General features: G+C 42.1%; 1 protein-coding gene across 3 annotated transcripts in view; it reads left to right on the top strand.

Annotated features, from left to right (window-relative positions):
* LOC147017447 (uncharacterized) overlaps positions 1-25,000 on the top strand; it is a 171,206-nt gene that overhangs the window by 17,204 nt on the left and 129,002 nt on the right. For 2 of the 3 annotated variants that reach the window (XM_085847111.1, XM_085847109.1), the window contains one exon: positions 11,860-11,893. The exons of the other annotated variant lie outside the window; for it this stretch is intronic. Coding sequence is in view for 1 of the 2 variants with exons in the window: in XM_085847109.1 (XP_085703235.1) it covers positions 11,860-11,893 (34 nt within the window). In the remaining variant the exon portion in view is untranslated. The remainder of the gene's footprint in view (positions 1-11,859; positions 11,894-25,000) is intronic. 3 annotated transcript variants of the gene reach the window in all.

The following is a 25,000-nucleotide window of genomic DNA, read 5'->3' as shown; positions in this document are numbered from 1 at the left end:
ATGACCTTTGGTGCAAAACTTCTTCTGGAACATTCCAGGAACAATATAACGTCATATAGGCTATATGGCATTTCGTACTCCTCTGATTAATTATCCATACTTTGATGAAATCAGCGTAAAAACAAACTTGAAGGGGGCGCCACGGGCAAGGTGTTCGAGACAGAGCAAAATAGTTTCAAGACTTTAGGTGGGGAATGACCTCAAGATTATGCATAAAAAATATTGTCATCCTAGCTCTCAAAGTTTGGGCGGTCGAATGATTTTTATGTCAAAATTCGCAATTTTCTAAGTTTTTGACCTTGTGACCTTGAACTTGGGATGAAAATGAAAAATGGGACAACGACAAGTTTTAGATATTTCATTTTGCTATTCAAATACTGAAGAACCCATTCCATTCAGCCAATTCCCGAGGAGAAGATCGATTTTTCATTCCGACTACCCCCTAAAAATGGCTATTTTTTGGGGGCGTGGCCCCACCCACAATGGGCGTAGCATGCCCTCATCCAGGAAAACACAACTAGACATTGATATCGAACACATAACCAAGTTTCATCAAGATCGGATCAAAGTCCACAGAGTTATGCTCTGGACAGACAGACACACAGACAGACAAGCCGGTAGGCGACATGGATGGTCGCTAGACTAAGGCGAATTTGAAATATGTAGATAAGAGAACACATCAGACGGCATTTTTGCGTTCCATGTTCCATATAGGAACATGACGAGCAACTGTCCATTCATCATTTGTGTTCGATTCCCTAACCCTACGTTAGGGAATCCCAATGCGAACGTTGGGGTGAAAGCATATAGTCATATAATTGCATACTAGTCATACAGTTTTTGACGGATCGGGCTGAAAATTTTTGACAAAGAGGTTGATTATATAGTGCACATAAAAGCGCGGAAGCCGATTTTTGATTTTCGAATTTTTTTTCGGATTTTTTCAAAATTTTCAAAGTCCCATTGCTAGGCAACGGTGGCGTCCATAGCAACGGTGCTCAAAATCATAGAACTAGAATCATAGAATCCTGGTATGAACCCACCAGTCAAGTTACATCAAAATCGGTTGACTCCTCTGGCCTCCAGAGCTGTCCATTACATACAAACATACAAACATACAGACAGACGGAAAACCTGAGAATAATGGTAGTCTATCGACCACCCAACAGACATACAGACAGATGGAAAACCTGAGAATAAGGGTAGTCTAGCAACCACCCAACAGACATACAGACAGATGGAAAACCTGAGAATAAGGGTAGTCTAGCGACCACCCAACAGACAGATGGAAAACCTGAGAATAAGGGTAGTCTCGCGACCACCCAACAGACAGACACACAGACATAACGAATATAGTGGTCACTCTGGCTGGTGCTCGTGAACCAATAATGGAATTGTTGAAGGACTGTTTGCAGTGTTTATTCCAAGTACCTTTGGCACAAGGGATGTGCAGAACACCTGATTATAGGTTTCCACGTTATGTATTTTCCTCATGCAATAATCGTTCAACATGTGCAACTCATGAACCCTTCAGTTTTTAGAGGTGACACGAGGCATTCTGAGCAAATTTAAAATGGTCTTTCTGAGACACCAGTGTGTGGATCATTCAAGAAACACACTGATTACTTCTTTTTTTTTAACAATCCATTACAATGCCACATCTGACAAAAAAATGAGCGGAATCAAATAATTGAACAGCTTCAAGATAGGTCTTCCATTAGCCATGTTGTAAGGCTCTTTAACATGAGGAGAGGAACTGTTTATGACCTCAAAAGACGTTATCAAGCCACTGGACCAACAAGAGATATGCTAAGAAATTGATGCACCAGAATAATGACTCCCACTCAGGATGGATACATTCGCACAACTCATCAACACGATATATTTCAAATTGCACAGAGTACTGCAAACACACTTACTGGACCTCACAGGATAAGCGTCAAAACTGTCTTGAGGCGTATCCATGATGGAGAGATCAGTGATCGTCATCCCATTCAATGTCCAAGACTTGCACCGAGACACATCCAAGCATGCCAGCAGTGGTCAAATCTGCACGGCCAATGGACACAAATGCAATGAGCAAGTGTTACAGGGTTCAGACAGTCCTTAAATTCCTTGAAATTCCGAGAAAAATGAAGAAGCATTTTCAAGTATTGACGGATCCAATTATTTGTGGGGGAAACATTCCTGGAAAATTCTGCGAATGTCCAATCCGCAAATGTCAGGGAATTGTTTCAATGGGAAAAATGGGGATATGTTCCCGGCAGTTCGTGATTCATAAGGGAAAATAAAAAATCCTGTAAAAAAACATGAATATGCCCTTAAAAAATCACTAAAAACTGCGAATATGCCCGCAAAAAAAGTGAAAAAACCCACGAATACATGAAGCACATGGACGCAAATGTAGAAGCCGGTCGCATTTTATCAACCATGAAGGCGTTGGGTCTGCGAATAGCGAATCCGTGAATATATGGGTCCGACGGTACTGAAAAGTCATGAAAAACTTGTCCAAGTTCTTGAAACTCCTGGAAAATCGCATTCCCCCTGAATCGTTAATTCCACTAGTTTCTTCAAGAGAATGTTACCAATTTTACTAACTAAAATTTTATTGACATTACGTTACTAAACCCCAGGGATTTACCATTAAAGCTGTACTGAAGTGGTTTCAACGCACAGTCTGCCATGGTGGGTCACCACACGAAATGTGTTCTTACGGAATGAAAGTTTATTAGAAGAAGGCACAGGATGACGAAAACTCAGAATCCCAGGATAAAAGATAGACACACATTAAAGCTAAATAAACAAATAAAGCACACTCGTGATTCAATATAAGTAAACACACTAAATACAGGAAATAAAATCTAATCCAAATGGCCATGAGCACCAATATATGGTGCCAGGCAAGGTCTTTTAAAGGATATCAATACCAGGGATCCTAAAATGCTCCACCATGAACAGGTCTCAAGCCCACAGCTGCAGCACCCAGCGGAGAGGCGAAGCATCCAGCAGGTGAAGAGATAGCAGACAATGTAAAATGACAAGAATTTGTAGGGCAGCCAGGAAGATTGGTGTGCCACACATGGTGTGGAGAGTGCAGAACATGTGACTGCAAAGTTTTACAACATGACTTCTGATTGTGCATCCATTAAACAAGTGCTTACATAAAATCCCGATTAAACAGCAAGTAGCTACTTCGGTTGCGCACTGCTGATTGGAAAGGGAAAAGAATCCTGACCTCTTTAACCCAATGCCATATATATGTGTGTATATATATATATATATATATATATATATATATATATATATATATATATATATATATATATATATATATATATATATATATATATATATATATATAGATATATATACATATATATATATATATATATATATATATATATATATATACATACATATATACATTCAATGAGTACAATAAAATATACATTATCAAAGCTTTTCGATTTGCACTCCTCAGGATAAAACTGCAAGCAGATGAAGAAGAACCATCTAACTTTTCATTTATAAAGTTAGAATGTGATGTCCTCAACGTTGATTGGTTGAGAGAAAGGATGGAATTACCTGATTGGTGGAACCATAGAGCATCATGAATAATGAGTAGGCAGAAATGAACCATCATGAATCATGATTAGGTGGAGATGAATCACTAAATAACCGGGGAAACCAAAATGCTGATCAGCTGAGGACTAGTGGGGTGGGAGGGGGGTGTGGTTTTCATCACGACTCAACGTTTACTGTTACAGTTGTCACACAGTCAAGCCATCATAGTCAAAATAGATGAAAAGTTCAGACAAATTCTGTCCACAAAGAATAGGTAGGGTTGTTGATCTGATGAATGTGGCCTCCATTGCAGGAAGGTGAGCTCAACTGTGTCCTCTACTCGGGATTTTAAACCAGTCAATAGGATATTGCTCTGCACAATGAGGATTATTCAGTAAATGGTGACCAATCGCAGAGGCATAGGGAATAGTTGTCGTACTGTGTACATTCTTACAAGCCCGAGTTGGTTGTCTCTGTTTGGTTGACTGACCCTGTCTGATTCCCAAATAAAAGGAACATGTTGTTCAATGCGATCCTTCAATCTCAAAGATGCACGGCCAACATACAACCAATCAATGTTGAGGACATTACATTGTAACTTTATAAATGAGAGTTGGATGATTCTTCTTCATCTGCTTGCGGTTTTATCCTAAGGGGTGCAAGTCGAAAAGCTTTGATGTCTATTTTATTGATATATATATATGTATATATATATATATATATATATATATATATACATATAATATAATATATATATACATATATATATATATATATATATATATATAGATATATATATATATATATATATATCTATATATATTGTGCCTGGTGTTGGCGCAGTGGTTAGGGCAGCGGCTTGGGATCCAAAAGGTCCTGAGTTCAAGCCTCGTTAGGCCACTGAATTAATACACCAGGGGGTTGACTCAGCCTGTCATCCTTCCGAGGTCGGCAAAGTGAGTACCAGTGTACTGGGCCGGTGTATACCCCAGTTAAAATAGGTGTACCATATCCCTGTGTTGTAAGAGGCGACCAGGGTTGCGTCAGGAAGGGCATCCGGCGTAAAACATGTGCCAAATCACTATGCGGATCATTCGGATGATCCGGTGTGGCGACCCCTAATGGGAGCAGCCGAAAGAAGAAGAAGATATATATATATATATATATATATATATATATATATATATATATATATATATATATATATATATATATATTAATTATTGTTGCGGGCCAGCGGTCGGGTGAGAAAGCCACCAAGGGGGAGGGGGAAGCAATCTCGGGATCCCACCAGACTCGCTGGAATTGCAGGCCATCGCACACGGATAATTCCGTGACTTGGCGGGTCTCTAACCGACCATGAACACCAATAACTCAACCATGAGACTTAGGGTCCTCCGTCTAGTTAATCCGGTTACCTAAAAATAAACACGTGATCTAATTACCGGGGGACATGCCCTCGGTATGCCTTGTCCGAACCGGATCACTTTACCGGAGCAGATGCAGCCGAGCAACACTGCCAAGTACATACCGGCTGAAAGGAACGGATCGTTGGGAATAAAGTCCCGGCGAAGTTCGTATACAGACCATGCTGGATCAATGAAAGAAAGGACAAAAATGAGCTGGTAACATTATTTTCTACAAAGGATTTGTTACAGGGAGGCGAGGAAAAATATGTGGCACACTGAATGTTGTTTATTGTTGTCATCAGCAGGAATAGGAAGAAATGTGAAAGGTGTGGCAATAATACAAGCAACTTACAAAAGCACACACAGAGCAGAGTTATCCTAATATTCGTGGACACTCTGAAATTGAACAATGACAGGCACCAAGACACACACACACACACACACACACACACACACACACACACACACACACACACACACACACACACACACACACACACGCAAAACCCGAAGAAGAGGAGTTGATGAAGATAAAAAGGAGAGTGGATGAGGCTAACAGTCTCAATACCTTGCACGATTGCCCGACCGCACCAGTACAATTTGGGAGGGGTGTTGCTCCGCTGGGTGATACCTTCCTGACAGTTGGCACGTTGTCTCTTGCTTTGTGGCGCTTTGTGCAGCTAGCATCAGTCCAGAGAATGAGATGCGACTGTCAGGCATGAAGAGAGGGACTTGGGTGGAGTCAGATGCCAATGGGTGGAGAGAGAGGCGGAGTCTGAAGCAAGTGGGCGGAGAATGGTGGCGAGGTGGTGAAGAAGGGGGAGTCAGCAGGTGAATTGATAAAGAATGGTGGGGAAGTGTCAGAGAAGGCAGAGTGTAGAACGATGACGACCACTCTCTCCCCACCCTGCGACCCGTTCTTTTATAGATCCGGTGGTGCGGGGTGGGGGTGATGACCCGAAATGATGTGTCGTCACCCGAATTGGGCACTCTGGTTGGGCCCCGGCCAGCACACGGGCTGGCCGCCATGACCGGAAGTGGCTCCACTTCACTTCTGGCCAGATGGTTCCAAGCTGCGGAATTGTCTCGCTCCGAGCACCGTGACATGAATTGCCTTGCACTGAACTCTGTTCCGTGCCCCGGCGGTCCACGGCTGGCGCTGGTCAATGTGCCTGCTCTGTGGTGCGCCACGCGGCCCGAGGGATCCGGCCACACAGCATGCCTCTGCCTGATAGCAGCTGCATCAAGGCAGAGGTGCGGGAGGATGTCTGCCATCTGTGGGAGACATTTGTGGCTGTTGTGGTGAGCGAAGACCGACAGTATGACGTTATTGTAACCCCATGTGCAAACCCGTCCAAAGATGTGTGTTATTCGTGCCCTGTTCTGTACGATGATAAAGTATCATGGCTGCGCGCGAGTCCGCCATTAAGCACGTGGCCAGCGAGCGGGTCCGCCCGCCATCGAGCATGCCCCGTACATTGCGCGTGGGTCCGCCATTAAGCACGTGGCCAGCGTGCATGTCCGCCCGCTATCGAGCATGGTGTTCACTGTTATCAGAGGCTGTGGGATGCATGGTGCCAGCCCTGATCTGTGTCAGGGAATTTCGGGAAAGGATTGGATATAATTATTAGATGGCGAGTTTGGAAATGGGTTGGAAAGGGTGTGGCCGCATGCGCTTTTCAAGTTGCCAGCATTTATGGTGCCGTTTCTTCCATCTCCTCGCTACGTGTTTGGAAATTACTGCTGCACATGCGTTTGGCAGGCTGTGATTTCTGCAGAGGGTTGTCCAGCGTAAAGCCTGCTTGGCCTTCACTGAGGACCCATCTCACAGCGAAGGGTGCACGTGGCTGGGATTTACCTCAGGAATATGAGTCAAAAAAAAATAGGAATGAGTGCAGAGATTTAGTCAGACCTAGCTATGAAGTTTACACAACGCACTGTCCCGTTGTCCTGCTAGACAAAAGGGAAGGGTCTTTCTGAACGTATATTAATGGAATAACTGTCTCGGGACTGCTGTATGATGGTTGCTATTGCTTTGGAGGTATGCGGTTCCCAGAACCGCAAATATATATATATATATATATATATATATATATATATATATATATATATATATATATATATATATATATATATATATATATATATCTTCTTCTTTCGGCTGCTCCCGTTAGGGGTCGCCATGGCGGATCATCCGTTATGATCCGCATAATGATTTGGCACAGGTTTTACGCCGGATGCCCTTCCTGACGCAACCCTGGTCGCCTCTTACGACACAGGGATATGGTACACCTATTCTAACCGAGGCATACATGGGCCCAGTACACTGGTACACACTTCACCGACCTCGGAAGGATGACAGGCTGAGTCAACCTCCTGGTGTGTATTAATTCAAGCGGCCAACAGGGCTTGAACTCAGGACCTTTTGGATCCAAAGCCGCTTACCTAACCACTACCCCAACACCAGACTTTATATATATATATATATATATATATATATATATATATATATATATATATATATATATATATATATATATATATATATATATATATATATATATATGTATGTATGTATGTGAATCCCAATGAAAAACACCCCCTCAGCTAAAGGACCGGTTTCATCGATTATGAAACCGGTCTGGTGGCTGTTCCATTAGCTCAGATTGTGTGTAGCATTGGGATTCTCATGTGTATACTATGTGTGAACGTCTTTTTAGTTGTTGAGGAACACTGGGAAGGGTTCGAAACAGCATTGCGCTTACCTTGTTTAGATCTTCTTTGGTTGCTTTATGCAGCTTTTTCGGTTAGAAGAGTGTGACTAAAATGCCTTGGGGCATGAAATGGGATTCATGAATTGGTTAGTTATCTCATAATTAATATTTGAATAACTCATCCTGTTATTACGCAAATTAGTGGTCAGGGTCCATTGTGTAAACAGACCCTCATCTTTCTGCCATCCCTCTGTTCTTTCCTATATTATACTGCTTCCTTTCCACTCGTCTTCTTGATTTATTTTATGGCCATGTGCTTTAGTTGGGTACGAATTTCTGAGTAATGTTGGTGAGACCCTTTGGCATTTGACGTAATAAACGTCTGGCACTCCATGCTCCAAGAGGTCACATGATGAAAGCGCAGCTAATCAAGGGGCCGCTGTGACATCATGCCCCGGAGGCTTTTTTTTGGATGTGAATGCACCTCCACGGCATTAAATTATTGTTTGGGGATATAAGTTTACCTACTGTACATATTGGCACACAAATTATATCAATAATGGTAATTTCCCCTGCATTCACTGCTCCAATCAGTATGCAAATCTGTCTCACACTCCGGCGATCCTGCAGAGTTTATGTCCAGTGAGACCTCTTCTAGTGCTTTTTGGCAAGACTAGTCCCATTAAAATATACATTATAAGAGCAATTGAAGTCATCCTCACCCAACTTCCTCGGTTCTCCACAACCACCCACAATCCATTTTGCACAACAATCCCACTATATCCTGCACTCATCCTTTGGTTGAGTAAAGACATCTGAAGTCTGCGTAATCACATCACATCGCATCAGTTTTTTTTTACCCCACACACAAAGCGAAAAGCGGGGTGAAGCAATTGGTTCATGTCTGTCCGTCCATCCAGCTGTCTGGTTTATCAGTTTATGATTGTCAGTTTATGATGAAGGAACAACTTATTTAAATTGAATGTTATATTTTGAACATGAATCGGAACATTAATTGGAAGACAAATCTTTCGTTTTACCGTACCGAGCTCAGAATTCGTCCCGATCGCACATGCACAGAGTGGAGTGAGATAATATTTTTACTCCGTCTGCCTGCCTGGCACGCAAACAAAATTGAAAATCATTCCAAACAGGAAACTTAATGTATTTAAGGACGTCATAATGGACACATACAACAGACAAGAATAATCACTGTACGACTGTACGTGTTAAGACTGGGTGATGTTATCGACACTGTGATAAATGGCTTAAAACCAGAATTAATTTATTTATACGACTTTTACAATCTTTATTTTATTTAAAAATAATTATATACTTGAATGCTGTAGTACACAAATCATCTGTCATAATACTTCCAAAAACTTCCAGTTTTGCAGTACTTCAAGTTAAATGAAGGTTCAATGGGGTGGTGTATATGGGTGGTATTCGGGACTGTTTCTGGATTGCTTCAATAGCAATAAACTTTCAAATTTTGTTTTTGACGATCGTTAAAACCATTATTTTATTGAAATAATACTACCACTGCATGGGGTATTGTGTTCTATGAACTCTCTAGTTTTATATACTGTATGTATTTCCTTTAATGGAGTGCTATAACCAGGAGGAAAGAAACCCCAAAGGCAAAAAATCCAAAATAGTAAAGAAAACAATTCATGAATTTAAGATTATCAATTGAAATATAGAGGCAGAGGCAGATAGAATGGACTAGAACCGAAGGATATAATAAGTAGGATCAGTGAGCAGAAGAACAGTAGGATAAAATGAGTAGGATCAGTGAGCAGAAGAACTGCAGGATAAAATAAGTAGGACCAGTGAGCATAAGAACTGCAGGATAAAATGAGTAGGATAAAATGAGTAGGATCAGTGAGCAGAAGAACTGCAGGATAAAATGAGTAGGATCAGTGAGCAGAAGAACTGTAGGATAAAATGAGGAAAATCAGTGAGCAGAAGAACTGTAGGATCAGTGAGCAGAACTGTAGGATAAAATGAGTAGGATCAGTGAGCAGAAGAACTGTGGGATAAAATGAGTAGGATCAGTGAGCCGAAGAACTGTGGGATAAAATGAGTAGGATCAGTGAGCAGAAGAGAGTTAGAGTGAAAACTAAAGGACAATAATGTATTATCTAAAAGCATGTTTGAAAGCTAGGTCTTTAAGAATGTCTTACAGTTGTGAGAATGACATTGAATATGAATGAATATATTTCAGGAGGTTGCATAGCTGTGTATGCCTGGTGTTGGCTTAATGGTTAGAGTGGTGGGCTTTCGATCTGAGGGTCCTGAGTTCAAATCCCACTTAGCTGTTGAATTAATACCAGGTCGGGTTTACTCTGCCTGTCATCCTTCTGAGGTCAGAAAAATGAGTGCCAGCTTGCTGGTATCCTGCGTCGGAGTGGCGACCCATCCAGAATTGTGTCCAATAGCCAAGGAGACTGCTTAGGCAGCACCAACGCTAAGCACAGACTATGGTCCCAATGGTTGGATAGCTGTGTGATTTGGAGGAGAAGGAATATGAATAGATCTTTGAGAACATTCCATAGCTGTGAAATGAGGAAGGTGAATGAGGTTGTATAGCTGTGAGAATTGGAGGAGACCGAATATGAATTGGGAGAAAGTTGCACAGCTGCTGGATATATAATGAAAAAATCAATAAATAAAGCCAATACCCATAGTTTTCAATCTTGTAGCGAACACAATAAGGCAAAGATATACCAAACAAAGCGAACAGACCTGATTGCCAATTCAGAAAGGACAGGTGTGTCTATCCTTGCTGTGATTCACAGAGCAGTGTTTGCTTGTTTGTCATGCTACTCTGACAGTTCTGGGCCAATTAGATCCAGACTTTCTACATGGGATCAGCATCACCCCAATTAGTGCATAGGGGTATTTTTTATCTATTCTGGTGGTCATAGACGTTAGCGCAAATTATCTATACTAGTACGTGCCTGTAAAAAAAAAAAAAATTATAAATAAATATTCAAACCGCGAGCAACAAACAACAACCACACAGGCCGTTTCTTCGCTCTCGCGTGCCCGTACGTGCATGGCCCGGAAGTTCGCATATTATTCGCAGTAACGATTATTCGCAATTTAGTTTTAATACCCAAATATTCAATTAGCGCCAACGTATTTTACCTTTTCGCAATGTCGTGGCAAGGAAAAACAAAAAGAGAAGAGAAGAGAGAGAGAAAAAAATTACTTCCTGGTTCGGAGCATACCAGCACTCTGATGTTTCCGAAATTTATGCACCGTCTCATATGAAAACGATCATAACTTGGGGCATTGTGTTTATCTATAAATGCGCATAAGAAATCGAGAAATTATTTGAATACACGGTCATCACTCTCCGGAAGCCCATACGTTGTAACCCGTAATGTTACAGCGCCGCGTAAACGCGGCTGAGCTTCCCTTCCCCATCGGCCACGCCCACGCAACAACGTGTCTTGTCATTGGTTTGGTAAATAAATGGCCATAACTTGGGAAGCACTTGTCCGATTAATATCAAACCTTGAAAAGGCACATCCTCAGGTCCCCAGCAATATATCTGGCAAGTTTCAATTAGATCGGACCAGCGGTTGTCGAGAAACAGCGGTCACACACACACACACACACACACACACACACACACACACACACACACACACACACACACACACACACACACACACACACACACACACACACACACACACACACACACACACACAGAGATTGCTGGAATTATAGATAGATAAATGTGCATCTTGTCGTGCCACCTCTAGGTGGGAGAGGGTATTACATGTCCGCATCCTTTACAATCCTGTATTCCTGTACCCACGTTTGCAAGTGCCTCCTCCTCCATATGCAGGACAAGGCTGCAGGTAGTAGCATTGGCTGAGGCTGCATCTGTGCGCTGATGCAGTGCCCCAATTGCAAGTACACTGCTACTCATTTTGCCAACCTTGGAAAGATGACAGGCTGAGTCAACTTCACCTGATGTTAATTCAGCGGATGACAGGGGCTCAAACTCAGGACCTTAAGATCCCAAACCAGCCACCCTAAGCACTAAGTCAATACCAGGCTTTGTTTTCCAGTGCAGTGAGGTGTTTTGAATTAAAAGCAGTGGTTATGTTTTTGCTTCATGTACGTAACCCGGGGTTTTTTTGCCTCTACAGAGCTGTCAGTCACCTGTACACCGCCGAAATAAAGGTATGCGTCAGAAGAACGTGTTGCATGCTTGGAGCAAGTTCGCCCTTAGGGCGGATACTCTGCGAGTACAATATTATGGGGGTAGTGCTATTCGTAACTTTACAAGTGAGCAGCATGATTTTACAAATGATTTACTATGGGGGGAGGGGTTGGGAGAGGGTTTGGGAGTTAATGAAACTGCATGTGAACTCGTATGATATGACTGCATTTGCATGACTGTGTGAATAATCTTGCTAAATAATTCCGAAGCAATTGAAGATGGATGTGAAGGTTTAGAAATAACTTAAGGGCAGACCAAGCTTTTGGGTGTTTTCTGATCGACACAGGAACGTATTGTGGCAATGTTGTGTTTGTATCAACTGGTGCATTGTGGTTTTGCAATCGTTGGAATATGATGAATATACCAAGTGGGGCCATAGGTAGTTCATGTCTGGTCCATGCAAAGTCCAACATTTTGGTGAAGTCCATGCAAAGTCCAACATTTTTTTTCGATTTTGGTGAAGATCCGAATCCAGATCTGATCATTTTCTAAGTGATTCTTCACCATTGAGAGATAGTGCAAAACCGATATATGGCACAATATCTCAAAAAGTTGTGGACGGATTCGGACGAAATGTGGTGGCCAGGTTGGGTGTGTGGCAAGGAGGAATTGATTTATTTTTTGTGAAAGATCCGAATCCGGATCAGGATATGAGAATTGTTTAATTCTGAAAGTGAATCTTCACCATTGAGAGATTGAGCCAAAAACAATACATAGCATAATATTTCAAAATGTGTTGGGCCCGATATGTTCTCGTAGATGAAGCATTACATGGTGGAGGTGCCCTTCTAGTTTGTGCAGCAATAAGGGGCTTTGTGAGTGCCAAAGTTTACTGCAGAACAAGTTTTTTTTTTTAAAGACTTAAAATGTTATAGCCCCCGTTGTTTTAGTAATTTTGCTGTACGGAGATCAAGGGCTCACCCATGTTTATGTCCAACTAAAATGGCTGCCAGTCTACCAGTTGACAATCTTTGATCAGATTGAAAAATAAAGTGAGGTGCATGCGTATGCCAACATGTACCGTGCTTGTGCCAAGGTTGAACAAAATCGGACCATGCATGTCTGAGAAATGGTTGGGACACATTTAAGTAACAAAATGGCCACCAATCTGCCATCTTGGATCTGATGTCGAAAACAAAGGATGTGCTTATGTAAGCCATCATTCTTTATCTGTGTGCCAAGCTTAAACAATAATGATAAATGCATGCCTGAGAAATGTTTGAGGACTTGTTCAACATCGGGTTTTTTTTTACAACTAAAATGGTCACCAGTTGGCCATCTTGGATGTGATCTCAAAAAAAATGATGTGTGTATGTCAGCTATCATTCCTTATCTGTGTGCCAAGTTTTAACACGATCGGTAAATGCATGTCTGAGAATTGGTTGAGGACGTGTTTGATACCGGGTTTTTTTTTTACAACTAAAATGGCTGCCAGTTGGCCATCTTTGATCACATTGCGAAACAAAATGATGTGCATATGTATACCATCACGTGTTGTCTTTGTGCTAAGTATGAGTAAAATCGGTCCATACATATCCGAGATATGGTTGTGGTCACACGCGTACATGCATGGACACGAAAATGAAAACCAAATCCATAAATCCCCGTTTCAGACGAAGTCCAACAGGAGCTGATAACGCATTTTCTAAAGAGCAGAGGCATACCTCAACATCAGCGGCATGGTTAGGCTGGCATGATAGCCTAAGGGTAGGCACACTCACCTCTCAGCTGTCTAACCTGGGTTCAAATCTTAACCCAGGTATAAACTGCCATATCGGTGTTTCACAGGCATGGTGATTCATCAAGGTGTGTGCCATCCCTTGGTTGGTTGTAAACTGGGCGTCCTGTCTGCCAGCATTAGTTGGTGAAAGTTAAAGTTCTCACCATATCTTGTGCGAAGAGGAGGTGAGCTATCACCGGCATCGTGAACAAATTCCAAATTCCTTGACATAAATCTGGAGAGGGCATTCCATCAGCGGCACAGCCATGCCCCCAGTCATTGATGCTACCTTAGTGTCCGCCAGCCTTGAGCTGAATACGGAAGAAGAAACATCTCTGTTTTTGTCGAATCTTTCTTGGTAAATTGGTATTTAATCACATTTTCACCGTTGACAACCAAGAGGGTGGACAGAGCATGTTAAGCATGAAGTGTAAAGATTAAAGTGCTGGATTTTCCAAGTACAGTCAACGCCGCTCATCAACACCTCGGTTTCTATTATTAAGTTATTGTTACCCAACTGTTGCTAATGAACAGAGTGGGGTGGGGGGGGGTATTGCGAGAAACAGTTGCCCACAAGAGTGAGAATTAGATATTTGAGGCTTAAAAGAAACTTTTTTTCAAAATTTAGAATGCAAAACCAAGTTAAAGGATTTGGCTATTAAGATAATCAAAATATGTAATGGGCTAATTGCTGTCTGTCTGTCCCACTCTGAAACACAGAAACGCTTCTCTGGAAGAAAAAAAAATGTAAAAGTTGCTTAAAATTAATCCGAACCTGTGGGAAAGTTGTAATTTTTTTCACTCAGACAAAAAATTGAACCATGGCAGTGTAAAGGCAATGGAGCGCTGACTCGATCACTTGAGAATTTATTAATTTTTTCCTTTCCTGTTAAGAAAGAAATGTATAACCTCCATTTTTTGAGCTCTTTCAACCAGCGTCAGAATAATTGACTTTCTTTTTTTTTCCTGTTTTTATGCCGTGGTATTCTTTATCACGGGCTTCTGCTAGGAATACATATTTTAATGAACGCAAAACTAAAAAATAAAGCAGTCACAGTCAGATAGTTTGGCTTTACTAACTCGCGTACACTCATCTTCCTTTTGGATTGCACCTGGTTTGCAGTTTGGAGTTGTGAACTATTCTCACCTCGGTGAACAAAAGGAGTCTCATGGAAGACTCGCTAATTCCATAACATGGCCTTGTATGACAATCGTATTGTCACGTGCGTTGTATGGTTGTTATTATGTGACGATGGGTCCGGTAAGATAGCTTTCAAGGTTCGCACATTCATCTCTCAGGTGTCTATCATAGGTTTGAATCTCGACACAGTTGTAAAGCGTCGTTCTGGTGTTTTACATGCAGAGTGAGGCATCAATGTGAGTGGCATCCAACTGAGCGACGTTAAGCCGGAGGACCCCTCTGTCAGCATCGGTCGTTGGTGGATGTTAAAGATCCAACGATGTTTTGTTTGCAAATAGGTGAGTTATCACCACCACCACCCTCAACAAATTACAAATCCCTGACCTAACTCTCTCACCAACACGCACTTTGCTAGCATGGCAAGGCAGTCAATACCCCCCCCCCCAACATTATTTGAGGGAGGCCTTTGTCCTGTACTCAAATGAAAACAGGCAGATGATTATGATGATGGTGATTATATGATGTTTGGTTGTTAGTGAAAAAGCAAAAAAGAGGCATTCGTAAAACGAAAAAGCCGTATTCACGCAAATGCTAGTTGGATGCAGTTGCTATTAAATAGAGATGTTATTAGGCAGCAGCATCGACTATATTAACATTTCAGTAGTTTATACACGTCGCGAAGGAAACAGTTGTCAGCCTGACTTAGTTTTCCCAGCAATGCGTAAATCAAGTTAATGATGTCACAAAGCTTTCCAAGTCTCAAACCAAGTGTGATTTTTGATGTCACTGAAATTGTGTATTATTAAAACCAATTGGTGGGAAAGTAGGCGTGAAATGCTCGTAATTACAATCCCCAAGAAATTTGCACAATTCGCACCATTTTTTAACTCAATGTGTCTTAATTTCTCTGTAGTTTCATTTCCTTGGAAACCCAGACATCATAATCAGTGTTTCGTTCTCGCAGCTTGAGGACCTGGATTTCAGTGCCTCGCATTGCCGAGGACTACCTCCTTCCTTCAACATTAAATTCAACATGATCGTCGTGCGTGTAAAGATTACAAAAATTGTTGTTTCTTTCTGAATACATAAACCAGTAAAAGTTTGTACACTTTTAAGCAAAATTTGCATCACTTGCAAATCCCGTGGCAATTAAGTTGCAACAAAGCAGCCTGAGGGTGCACTTTTAAAGCAGTGACTGTTCCATGATGAAAATGTAGATTCAGATACAGGCAGCCATAAATTCTTGTAAATAGCAACACAGGGGAACAAGTGGAAGTAGAATTTATGTTGGTTGGAGGGTATAGGTGACTGGGGAGGGGGTGGGATTTATTTCCTTTTTCTAATATCGGAGGGTTGGTTGCAGGATTTTGTGAATTTAATGACCCACATTGCAATTGCATTTGAAAGGAAGAGCTGTAATGGTTGGAGTTAATTTGCCCCAAGCACCGACTCCAAATGCTTGTTCTCTTGGAATAACATGCTGGGGTCTTTTAATGTGCAGACGCGGAGGAGCCCCAGAGCCGTGACATTTCTTTGGTTTCTTTTGCTCGGCCTGTGAGATACAATTAGGAGCCAAGATCCACAAACTTACACCTTCAGGTTTATGTTCCATCTGAGTAAAGCTTCCTGGTGGTGTTCTTTTCAAAGCTTTTATTACGTATGATTCAAGTGATGGTTCAAACAGCTTCTTGACCGGTTCTTGATGGACCAACAATTTGATGGATCTTGGGATTTGTTTGTTGATGTTGCTCGAAGGTCCTGTGTTTGTTCAACCATTGTGTACATGGACATAAAAGGAAACTTAGACACAAGAGGAGGCCGTTTGGACGTTCATGCCTGTGCTTTATCTTCATCTTACTATAATTCACTGTCTGTCCGTCTGTCTGTTCCCAGGTACCACAAAAACGGCTGAACCGATCGCAACCATTCTTTGGGTGTGTAATCCTGGGACCCCTTGGAGTAAAATAGGCATTAACATGACCCCTTGACGGCTCCCGTCGGGAGCTGGTGCTTCTAGTTAACTTAATGTGCATATTAATGGACGAGCAAATACAACCCATCGCTTCACTGACAGATATTTATTATAGGGGGGAGGGTTCGGGAGTAAGAAGGAGGAGAGGGAGGGAGGAGGGAGGATCGGGTGAGGGGAGGGAGGAAGACCGAGGAGGGGTGAGGGAGCGATGAAGGAGGAGCGAGGAAGGAAGGAGGATCTCCAGATGTGTCTGGGCGGTGTTTATGTCCAGGCGGTGTTTGTCTCTGGACGTGTCCGAACCGTGTTTGTCTCTGGACGTCTCCAGACAGCGTTTATGTCCAGACAGGAGTTTTTATAATGACATGTCCAGACGGGAGTTTGTTTCCGGACGTGTCTGGCGGTGTTTGTCTCCGGACGGCTTGGCTCCGGATGCGTCCAGGTGGTGTTTGTCTCCGGACGTGTCCGGACGATGTTTGTCTCTGGGCGGTATTTATAGTATGACCAGTAGAAAATGGATTCAGACATTATTTTGTTTCCATATTCACTATTATTCCATACAGAAGCATTTTGATGAGACGGCATGAATTGTAATTAATGCTCCACCACACGTCTGCCTTCCCTTCCTCTCACCTCATGCTGTCTTCCCTTCTCACACCTCCCCTCACTCTCCATCCATCCTCGCCCCCCCACCCCTCTCCATCTCCCCCTCTTTGTATTGCTGTCAATGAAGCGACGGGTGGTATTTGCTAGTAATTAAATAAGGCCATTCATTCTCTTCAAAGGGGCTGTTTTAATTAACCCAAGCACCTAATTTCCACTCCTACACTTCTTTGGAGTTCCCTTAATATGCATGCAAAGTTTCAGGTTGCTTGGTTTCATGGTTTTGGAGTTATGGAGGAGACATGCACACACATTGACACACACACACACACTGACACACACACACACACACACACACACACACACACAGACCTATATGAGTATAGATTATTACCTCTGCCACCGAAGGTGGACGAAGGTTATGTTTTAAACCCTGTTTGTCTGTCCCTGCTTGTGAGCGCAACAGCTCAGGTTATGGACGGAATCAGACGAAACTTGGTGGACAGGTTTGCTGTGTGACAAGGACATATCGATTCGATTTGGGTGAAGATCTGGACCCGGATCCGAGAATTTTTAATTTTTAAAATTGATTCCTGATCGCATTGGTGGTGGTTTGAGAGATCTTGCCATACTTCATTGATTCAATATCATCTTGTTCCTTGTTTGCACTAATATGTTACTTCTTCATATTGTTTCATGATCAGCTTGCATTTGTTTTCAAATTTTATAGGTGTCTGTTTCTGGCTATCAAGATAGAATACTGGTATACAAAAAAAGGCGAGCTTGTGTTAGAGTTTGAAGGAAATGGAGAGTTGGATTAGATTTGAATACAGAGAATTGGAGAAAAGTGAATGGATGTGGAGGTGAAAGGAGGATTGTGGAGGTGATATTAGAATTAAGTGAGTGGATGGAATACCACTAATAAAAATCATTGTGTATGTAATATGTAGATAGTCCCTAATCATTCGACAAATAGAGGGGTGTACAGAGATTTCCACTTTGACAGATTTGTGCAGACCTTAGGGAGAGAGATGTTGGACTGGATAAAGCGAAAGCAGTTAAGGGTTCCCATGCTTGGTAGGCAAAGGATCCAAAATGATATCATCCAAAGTGTATCTTGGAGCAGCAGTATTTGATATATCTAAAAGATGGTTTATTTTCAGAAATAAAATCTCTTGGGCTTTCTCTCCAGTGCCTGACATCGTGTTTGCCTGCTGATATGCAACGGTGTTTTTCCTGAAGTTAAGTTTTTCTTCCTGGGCCTCTGGATTAAAGTGCACTGAATCGGAATGATTGGCCATTCCACTACGGTTGGAAAGATTGCTGCTTTGTTATGTGCAAAGAAACTGGAGACTACGACTTTTATCATAGAATGGGTTTGCGGGAGAGCTGAGAGCTGCGTGCACTCGCCTCTGAGCTGCCAAGCTTGGGTTTGAATCTTGGCCCAGCTATAAACTGCCACCCTGGTGTTTCATATGCAGGATGAGACGTGAATGCTCATGCCTTCCGTTGGAAGGATGTTAAGTTGGAGGAACCTGGATGTTAAATATCCCTTGGTGCCTTTTGCGAAGAGCAGGTGAGTAATCCCCGGCACCGAAAACCGATGATGAATTCTTGCCAAATTGTCTTCAGTTCAACGTCAGTCCAAACCAGCGAGTTGGTGAAAGACTCTGGCTAAAAACAGTTCCCTGGTCGACTGCACACGAAGTTACGAATGTTTGAGACAGTAGTAGTAGCAGTAGTTGCAGTCATTTTTTATTGTTTTGTATTCAGCCTGTAGCTACTGATTGGATCGTCGCTGGGAGCACGGCTGTAGCGCTGACGCAGTGCCCCCTGTTTCCAGTAAGCTGATACTCATTTTACCGACCTCGGAAGGATGACAGACTGTCACCTCACCTGGTGTTATTTGATGGCCCAACAGGGGCTCAAACTCGAGACCCTAAGATCTTAAGCCAGTGACCTTAACTGTTAAGCCAACAATAGGATATTACGAGCAGTTGTTGTTCCATAGCTCTGAACGCCATCTTCATGAGACTTCCTTCCTTCCCAAGCAAATTGTTGCTGAGAGTCAGAAGCAGAAGATAACAAAGCCTGGCTTCCTCGAGGCTTCTTTGTAATGCAAAATCAAAGGTAACCGAATGCATTGGGGAATTTTAAAATCCGGATATCTCCCTTTTTTATTTTTAATGAAAATCGATTTTTGGCAAAACTGCATAATGCATCGTCCAGAAAAAGAAATGCTTATCGAAACGAATGCTTAAAATATGGTAATAATGGAAATGGGCAGAAGCTGTTCAATTCTTTATCTTCATCTCAATCCCCATGTTTTCATGTGAGGCAAGCTCCATTGTCACCGTTATTACCATTGTTAAGGAGCAGATGGTAAGGTCAGATTTCGGGTTTATGAGATAATGACTTATCCTCAGCGTGGAAGCGACCTGCCAGAAAAGCGTTAAATTGCATTTATTTACATGTTGTGGATCCAAGACAGGAGGATTATGATGATGTTTGGCTTTTTAAAAAAAAATTTTTAATATGCACAGGCATCGCAGATGCTTTAATGGAAAAGAAGAAAAACATCCACCGAAGGGAATCACAACCGGATTTGGTGGCATCATGATTGGAGTGTCCGCTCCTCGTTTGGGAGGTCGGCGGTTCAAATCCCAGCCGAGTCATTCTAAATACTTTTTTTTAATGGTGCGTGCTGCTTTCTTGCTTGACGGTCAGTATTTAAAAGGATAGAGCATGGACAAACTACCCATGAAGTATAACATTTGGATAGATTGTAGACGTGACCACATTTTCTTTATTTAAACTCTATCCCTAAATGTTGAGGGTCAAGGTCATACGGTGGTCCAAAATAAATATGGCCATCATTGATATGCAGGCCAGGGGAGGCTTACCATTGGCAATCGCTTTGTGATCACAGATGTTAAGGTTTTTTTTGTTGATGTTCCATACTCTTTCGCGTTGGTGTTGCCGAAGCAGTTTCTTGGCAATGGTTATCATACCAGGTGGTTTTTCCATTATCTTCCCAGCGTTGTTTGTCCGTGTTCTATCCTTTTAAATGCTGAGCGTCAAGCAAGGAAGCAAGACGTACCATTTTCTTGATTTTTTTTTACGTCTTTGGTATGACTCGGCCAGGGTTCAAACACCGTCCTCCCACACTCAGGGAGGATGCTTTAACGATTATGCCACCGAGTCTGGTTGGTTATAATGCACAAGTGATATCACCTTTGTCTGTTTCACAGCCAGTCGTGGGCCTACAAAGGCAAGGCATGGCCGCCTTCACTGAATTACTGGGGAAAATCACTTAAATTGCATTTGCTGTTTAATAGTCCATTTTATTTTCACAATAACTTGTAAAGTGAAAAATTGACGATCATCTCATTCTCTGTCTTTAAAACTTAACTGTTATTTCACTTTATAAGCTGCTACAGGATTTGGGGAAAAGCTGGGATCTTCAGCTTTCACATTTGCTTTAGCAAAATATTCAAGAACTTTTTACAGGCATTTAGAAAGCTTTCCGGTTCTCAACAGCCGCTCTGGACAAACAGCTGTGAGTACAAGACAAGTGGGGGTGAAGAAAGCTATTGTTCACAATTTGAGGCTGAAACTGTCACTTGAAGTTTGAAACTTGTGGAGGTCAAAGGACAAAGTGGAGCTGTGGGTGATAAAAGAACATTGTGAAGTTCAGAAAGGTTACACAGGTGGCACTTGATGTCGGTGGTGAGTGTGGTTTTGTTGAGGGTATCATGAATGGAATCATTGGTATCCATCCATTCGTTGGGACTATACTCTGTGCATCGCTGCCTAAGCAGTCTCCTTGGCTATTGGGCACAATACTGGACAGGTCGCTACTTCAACACAGGATACCAGCAAGCTGACACTCATTTTGCCAACCTCAGAAGGATGACAGGCAGAGTCAACCCCACCTGACATTAATTCAACAGCCAAGTGGGATTTGAACTCAGGATCTTAGGATCCCAAGCCCACCACCCTAACCATTAAGCCAATACCAGGCATGGAATTATTGGTATAATGGTGTAACAATGTTGCTGTTTTCTACAAGAACTATCATTGTGGCTATCTGGTGAATTTTAAATGATAGCTCGTTATGCAGTGGTATCAGCTCGATGGTATGCCTCAGGAAGAAAGGAAACTTTGTTTTCATGTTTATTTGTTTTTTACCAGTGACAAGACAATTTAATTGGTATTGTTCGGTACCATTTAGGGTTGGCAGGGTATCTTGAGGTGTGCACACTCACCTTTTGAGTTGTCTAGCCTGGGTTGGAATGTCAACACAGTTATAAAACTGTCACCGTGCTGGGCGATAAGTCAATGTGCGCCCTGTACATTATTGGAAAGAAGTGACGCCAGATGACCATTTACCAACAATCATTGGTGGATGTTAAAGGGTGGTGATGGTAGGGGTGAAAGGATGTGTGTTTGGGAGGGGGGGGGGGACAGGGGAGGCCATGGTAGATCCAGGTCTGTATACTTGTGATGATGAAGAGGTGTTGGTGCGTGAACTTCTACCCTGCACCACTTCCTCACAGTAGAGTACTACTGTACGAGGCAATGTTCACATAGACATGGATATGGATGCAGACACCGCAAAGGCATTGGGCAAATGGTCGCTGTGTTCACATATACACGGATACGGATATGGTAAAAATCAGTCAATGATTTTCAATGTCTGTGTTCACATATATCCGGATGCGGATCCGATCGCACAATGCAGCGATTAAAATCACATCCACAATGCCAATGTTCAGCAAATTGCCGCTATTGACGTCATAATCTTCAACATGTGGAGTATTGAGAACACAACTGGCTGTGAAACACACACAGGCGGCACCATTCTTCTCTGATCCGTGCTGAAGAAGTTGAGAAGTTGATGGATCTGGTGAAGGAAAACCCTTGTCTCGATGATCCAAAGCTCCCTGAGCATGAACATGGTTAAAAAAAATACACAATGTCATGGGGTCTCGATCAGATTACGGGGTTTGCGTTTACCCATCCCATCATCTGTGCCTTTTGATGTCTTAATTTCCTGTATTTCTTTATTTACACTCAATATTATAATCAGAAACTCATCGTCCAGCAGAGAACGTTACATCCTGGTACCATCCTGTTTGTTTGTGCAGGAAAAAACGATTTCTGCACTTTTGACGTACTTTATATACGTACACGTATCTGTGTATATGTGAACACAGTGTCCGCTTTCCTGCAGGCCTTTGTCACATCTGTATCCATGTCCGTACACATGTATATGTGAACATAGCCTAACTGTTTATTACTATTTTTTTAATTATTCCTCAGTCTCTCCTCTCCTCTCCTCTTCTCTCTCTCTCCAGTGTTTTCAAGTTGCACTCAGTTGTGAAAAATAGACAACCTTTGAAAAATGTATAGCGATGATTCACGAGGTTTGACATTATTATGCGTAATTTATCTAAAAATGTGAAGAGGTGTTATTAAAAAAACATCACAACATCTGATGTTTAAAGAAAAAGATAAATATTTTCCTTCTCCTACCTCCCCCCTCAAAAATCCCCCATCAACCATCACCCTAACAATACCCACCACCATGCTACACCCCCCTTCCACCATCCATCCACAATCTCCCATCAACCATCACCCCAACAATACCCACAACCACCAAACAACTCTCCTACCCTCAAGCACCACCCCCTAAATCCACTGGTGCAGGACATCAACATGGCATGACACAGCATGGACATGGCACGACCACAGACACAAATGGCATCCGAGGAAAGTATGAAACAGGACAGTCCTGTAGCATTCAAGACACCTGGTCAGCCTGCAATGGTGGGACAAAGCATTCATCATCCATTTTGTCCACGGTTTCCGTGCTGTGTCATGTACATGTCTATGCCATGTTCATGCTGTTTCTGCTGGAGTAATAAATTTATTAATTAATTAGCGTGGATCTTCTCGCTACGCTAGCCTCTCCGCACATCGTTGCAGAGATCGACATCACACATTTGCTATGTTGTCATGATTTACACCAATCATAATACAAAGATTTCTTTTCTGCAAATTTATTTGTAATATTGGTGGTGATATATCTATTTGTGATATAGAAAAGTCCAAGTGGTCTAAATGGCCAAGGGTCGAAGCTGTCTAATCTATGTCCTCATCCTATTAATCCGACACAACCATTTCAGCCTCGTGTGCTAGTCGAAGGAGAAAAACAAAGGAGCTTTAAACCTTCAGCAATCTATCATCATCAATTGTCTGCTCAAACGATGTTTGCAACTGGTGTGACCTGGTATGAGATGGATGGACAGGAGTGGTTGTGTGAACACTAACTCGTTCATGCTTTTACGGGTCACCACCCCATGCTGCCTATCCACGCTTTGAGTCCCCGATCGGTGCCGGGGTAAATCATGCTGTCAAGCTGCTAATCTGATCTGAGAGAAAGTTGGTGTGTGTTGCAAGTGACTGTGCTTGGCGTTATTGGGCAGTGGGTCTGTAATGTTGGCACAGTAGCCAGTGAGTGTGGTTTGCTAGGATTTTGAAGAGATGTACACATGTTTGGTGGTGATGTTTGAACGCCTTGCCCACCATTGATACTTTATACCAACCTGATCTTGCAGTCTGTTTTTAAGGTGTGTATTCATCAGTTACATCTGACTTTTGATATCCTGCATCGTGATGGGCAACCTCTGATTTTTTATTTTGCTTGGTATCCTGGATACAAATCCTGCCGAGATCAAATCTGTTGCCAGATTGTGTACAATGACATTGTCTTGCCAACTTTTTTGTTTCTTTATTTTTGTGTGTTACATCACCATACCTAGCTGGGTTGCTTGGACGGCTTCTTTGTTAACCACACTGTTTACTATGATTCTCCACCAGTGCTTGGTCTGTGAGAGGCATTTCCTGTTTGTTCATGTGTGAGAGCAGCAGGAGAATTTCTTTCAAATATAAATGGCTGCCGTATTATATCCTTTCTCTGGGGAGAGGTGGTCTGTATTGTACAAGACTCACGTCAGCATAATATCACACTGGATGACGTGTTATATGTGTACTACATTACCAACTGCACCTGTTCAAGTGTCGAGTTAATCACTGATGTGATGCAGGTGCATACTTATGATGTACGGTAAGTTAATTTATTTTTATCTTCTGTTTTTTTTTTTGCAGATGAGCATAGGCAGAATTTTTTTGGTTGGTTGTGCTTTCATTTGTCTGGAAATAATGGATAGCCCCAATTGCCTTAACTTAATGTCAGTTGTATAATTTGAAACGTTCTAAACACGAGATACTCGCAATTGTCAAGGATGTGTTTATAAATAAATAAATAATGGTCTTACTATTCTTACATGTACTAAAATGTTTAAAATTGAGTTAAACATTAGTTTGTCTTGTACAATAGTAGTACTTCATTCATTGAACTTTTTGGTGTGTGTGTGTGTGTGTGTGTGTGTGTGTGTGTGTGTGTGTGTGTGTGTGTGTGTGTGTGTGTGTGTGTGTGTGTGTGTGTGTGTGTGTGTGTGTGTGTGTGTGTACATGTATGCGTGAGATATTTCACTGTTCTACACTCTGCAGAATGTTGGACTGATCAAAACCACTCATCATGCAACTACTGCAACAATCAACCAAGG

Source organism: Eptatretus burgeri, chromosome 11 (assembly GCF_056783735.1).
Source record: "Eptatretus burgeri isolate ZD-2024b chromosome 11, Ebu_testis_v1, whole genome shotgun sequence".
NCBI lineage: Eukaryota > Metazoa > Chordata > Myxini > Myxiniformes > Myxinidae > Eptatretus > Eptatretus burgeri.
Note: the sequence above shows the minus strand (reverse complement) of the source record. Positions and strands in the feature narration are given on the sequence as shown.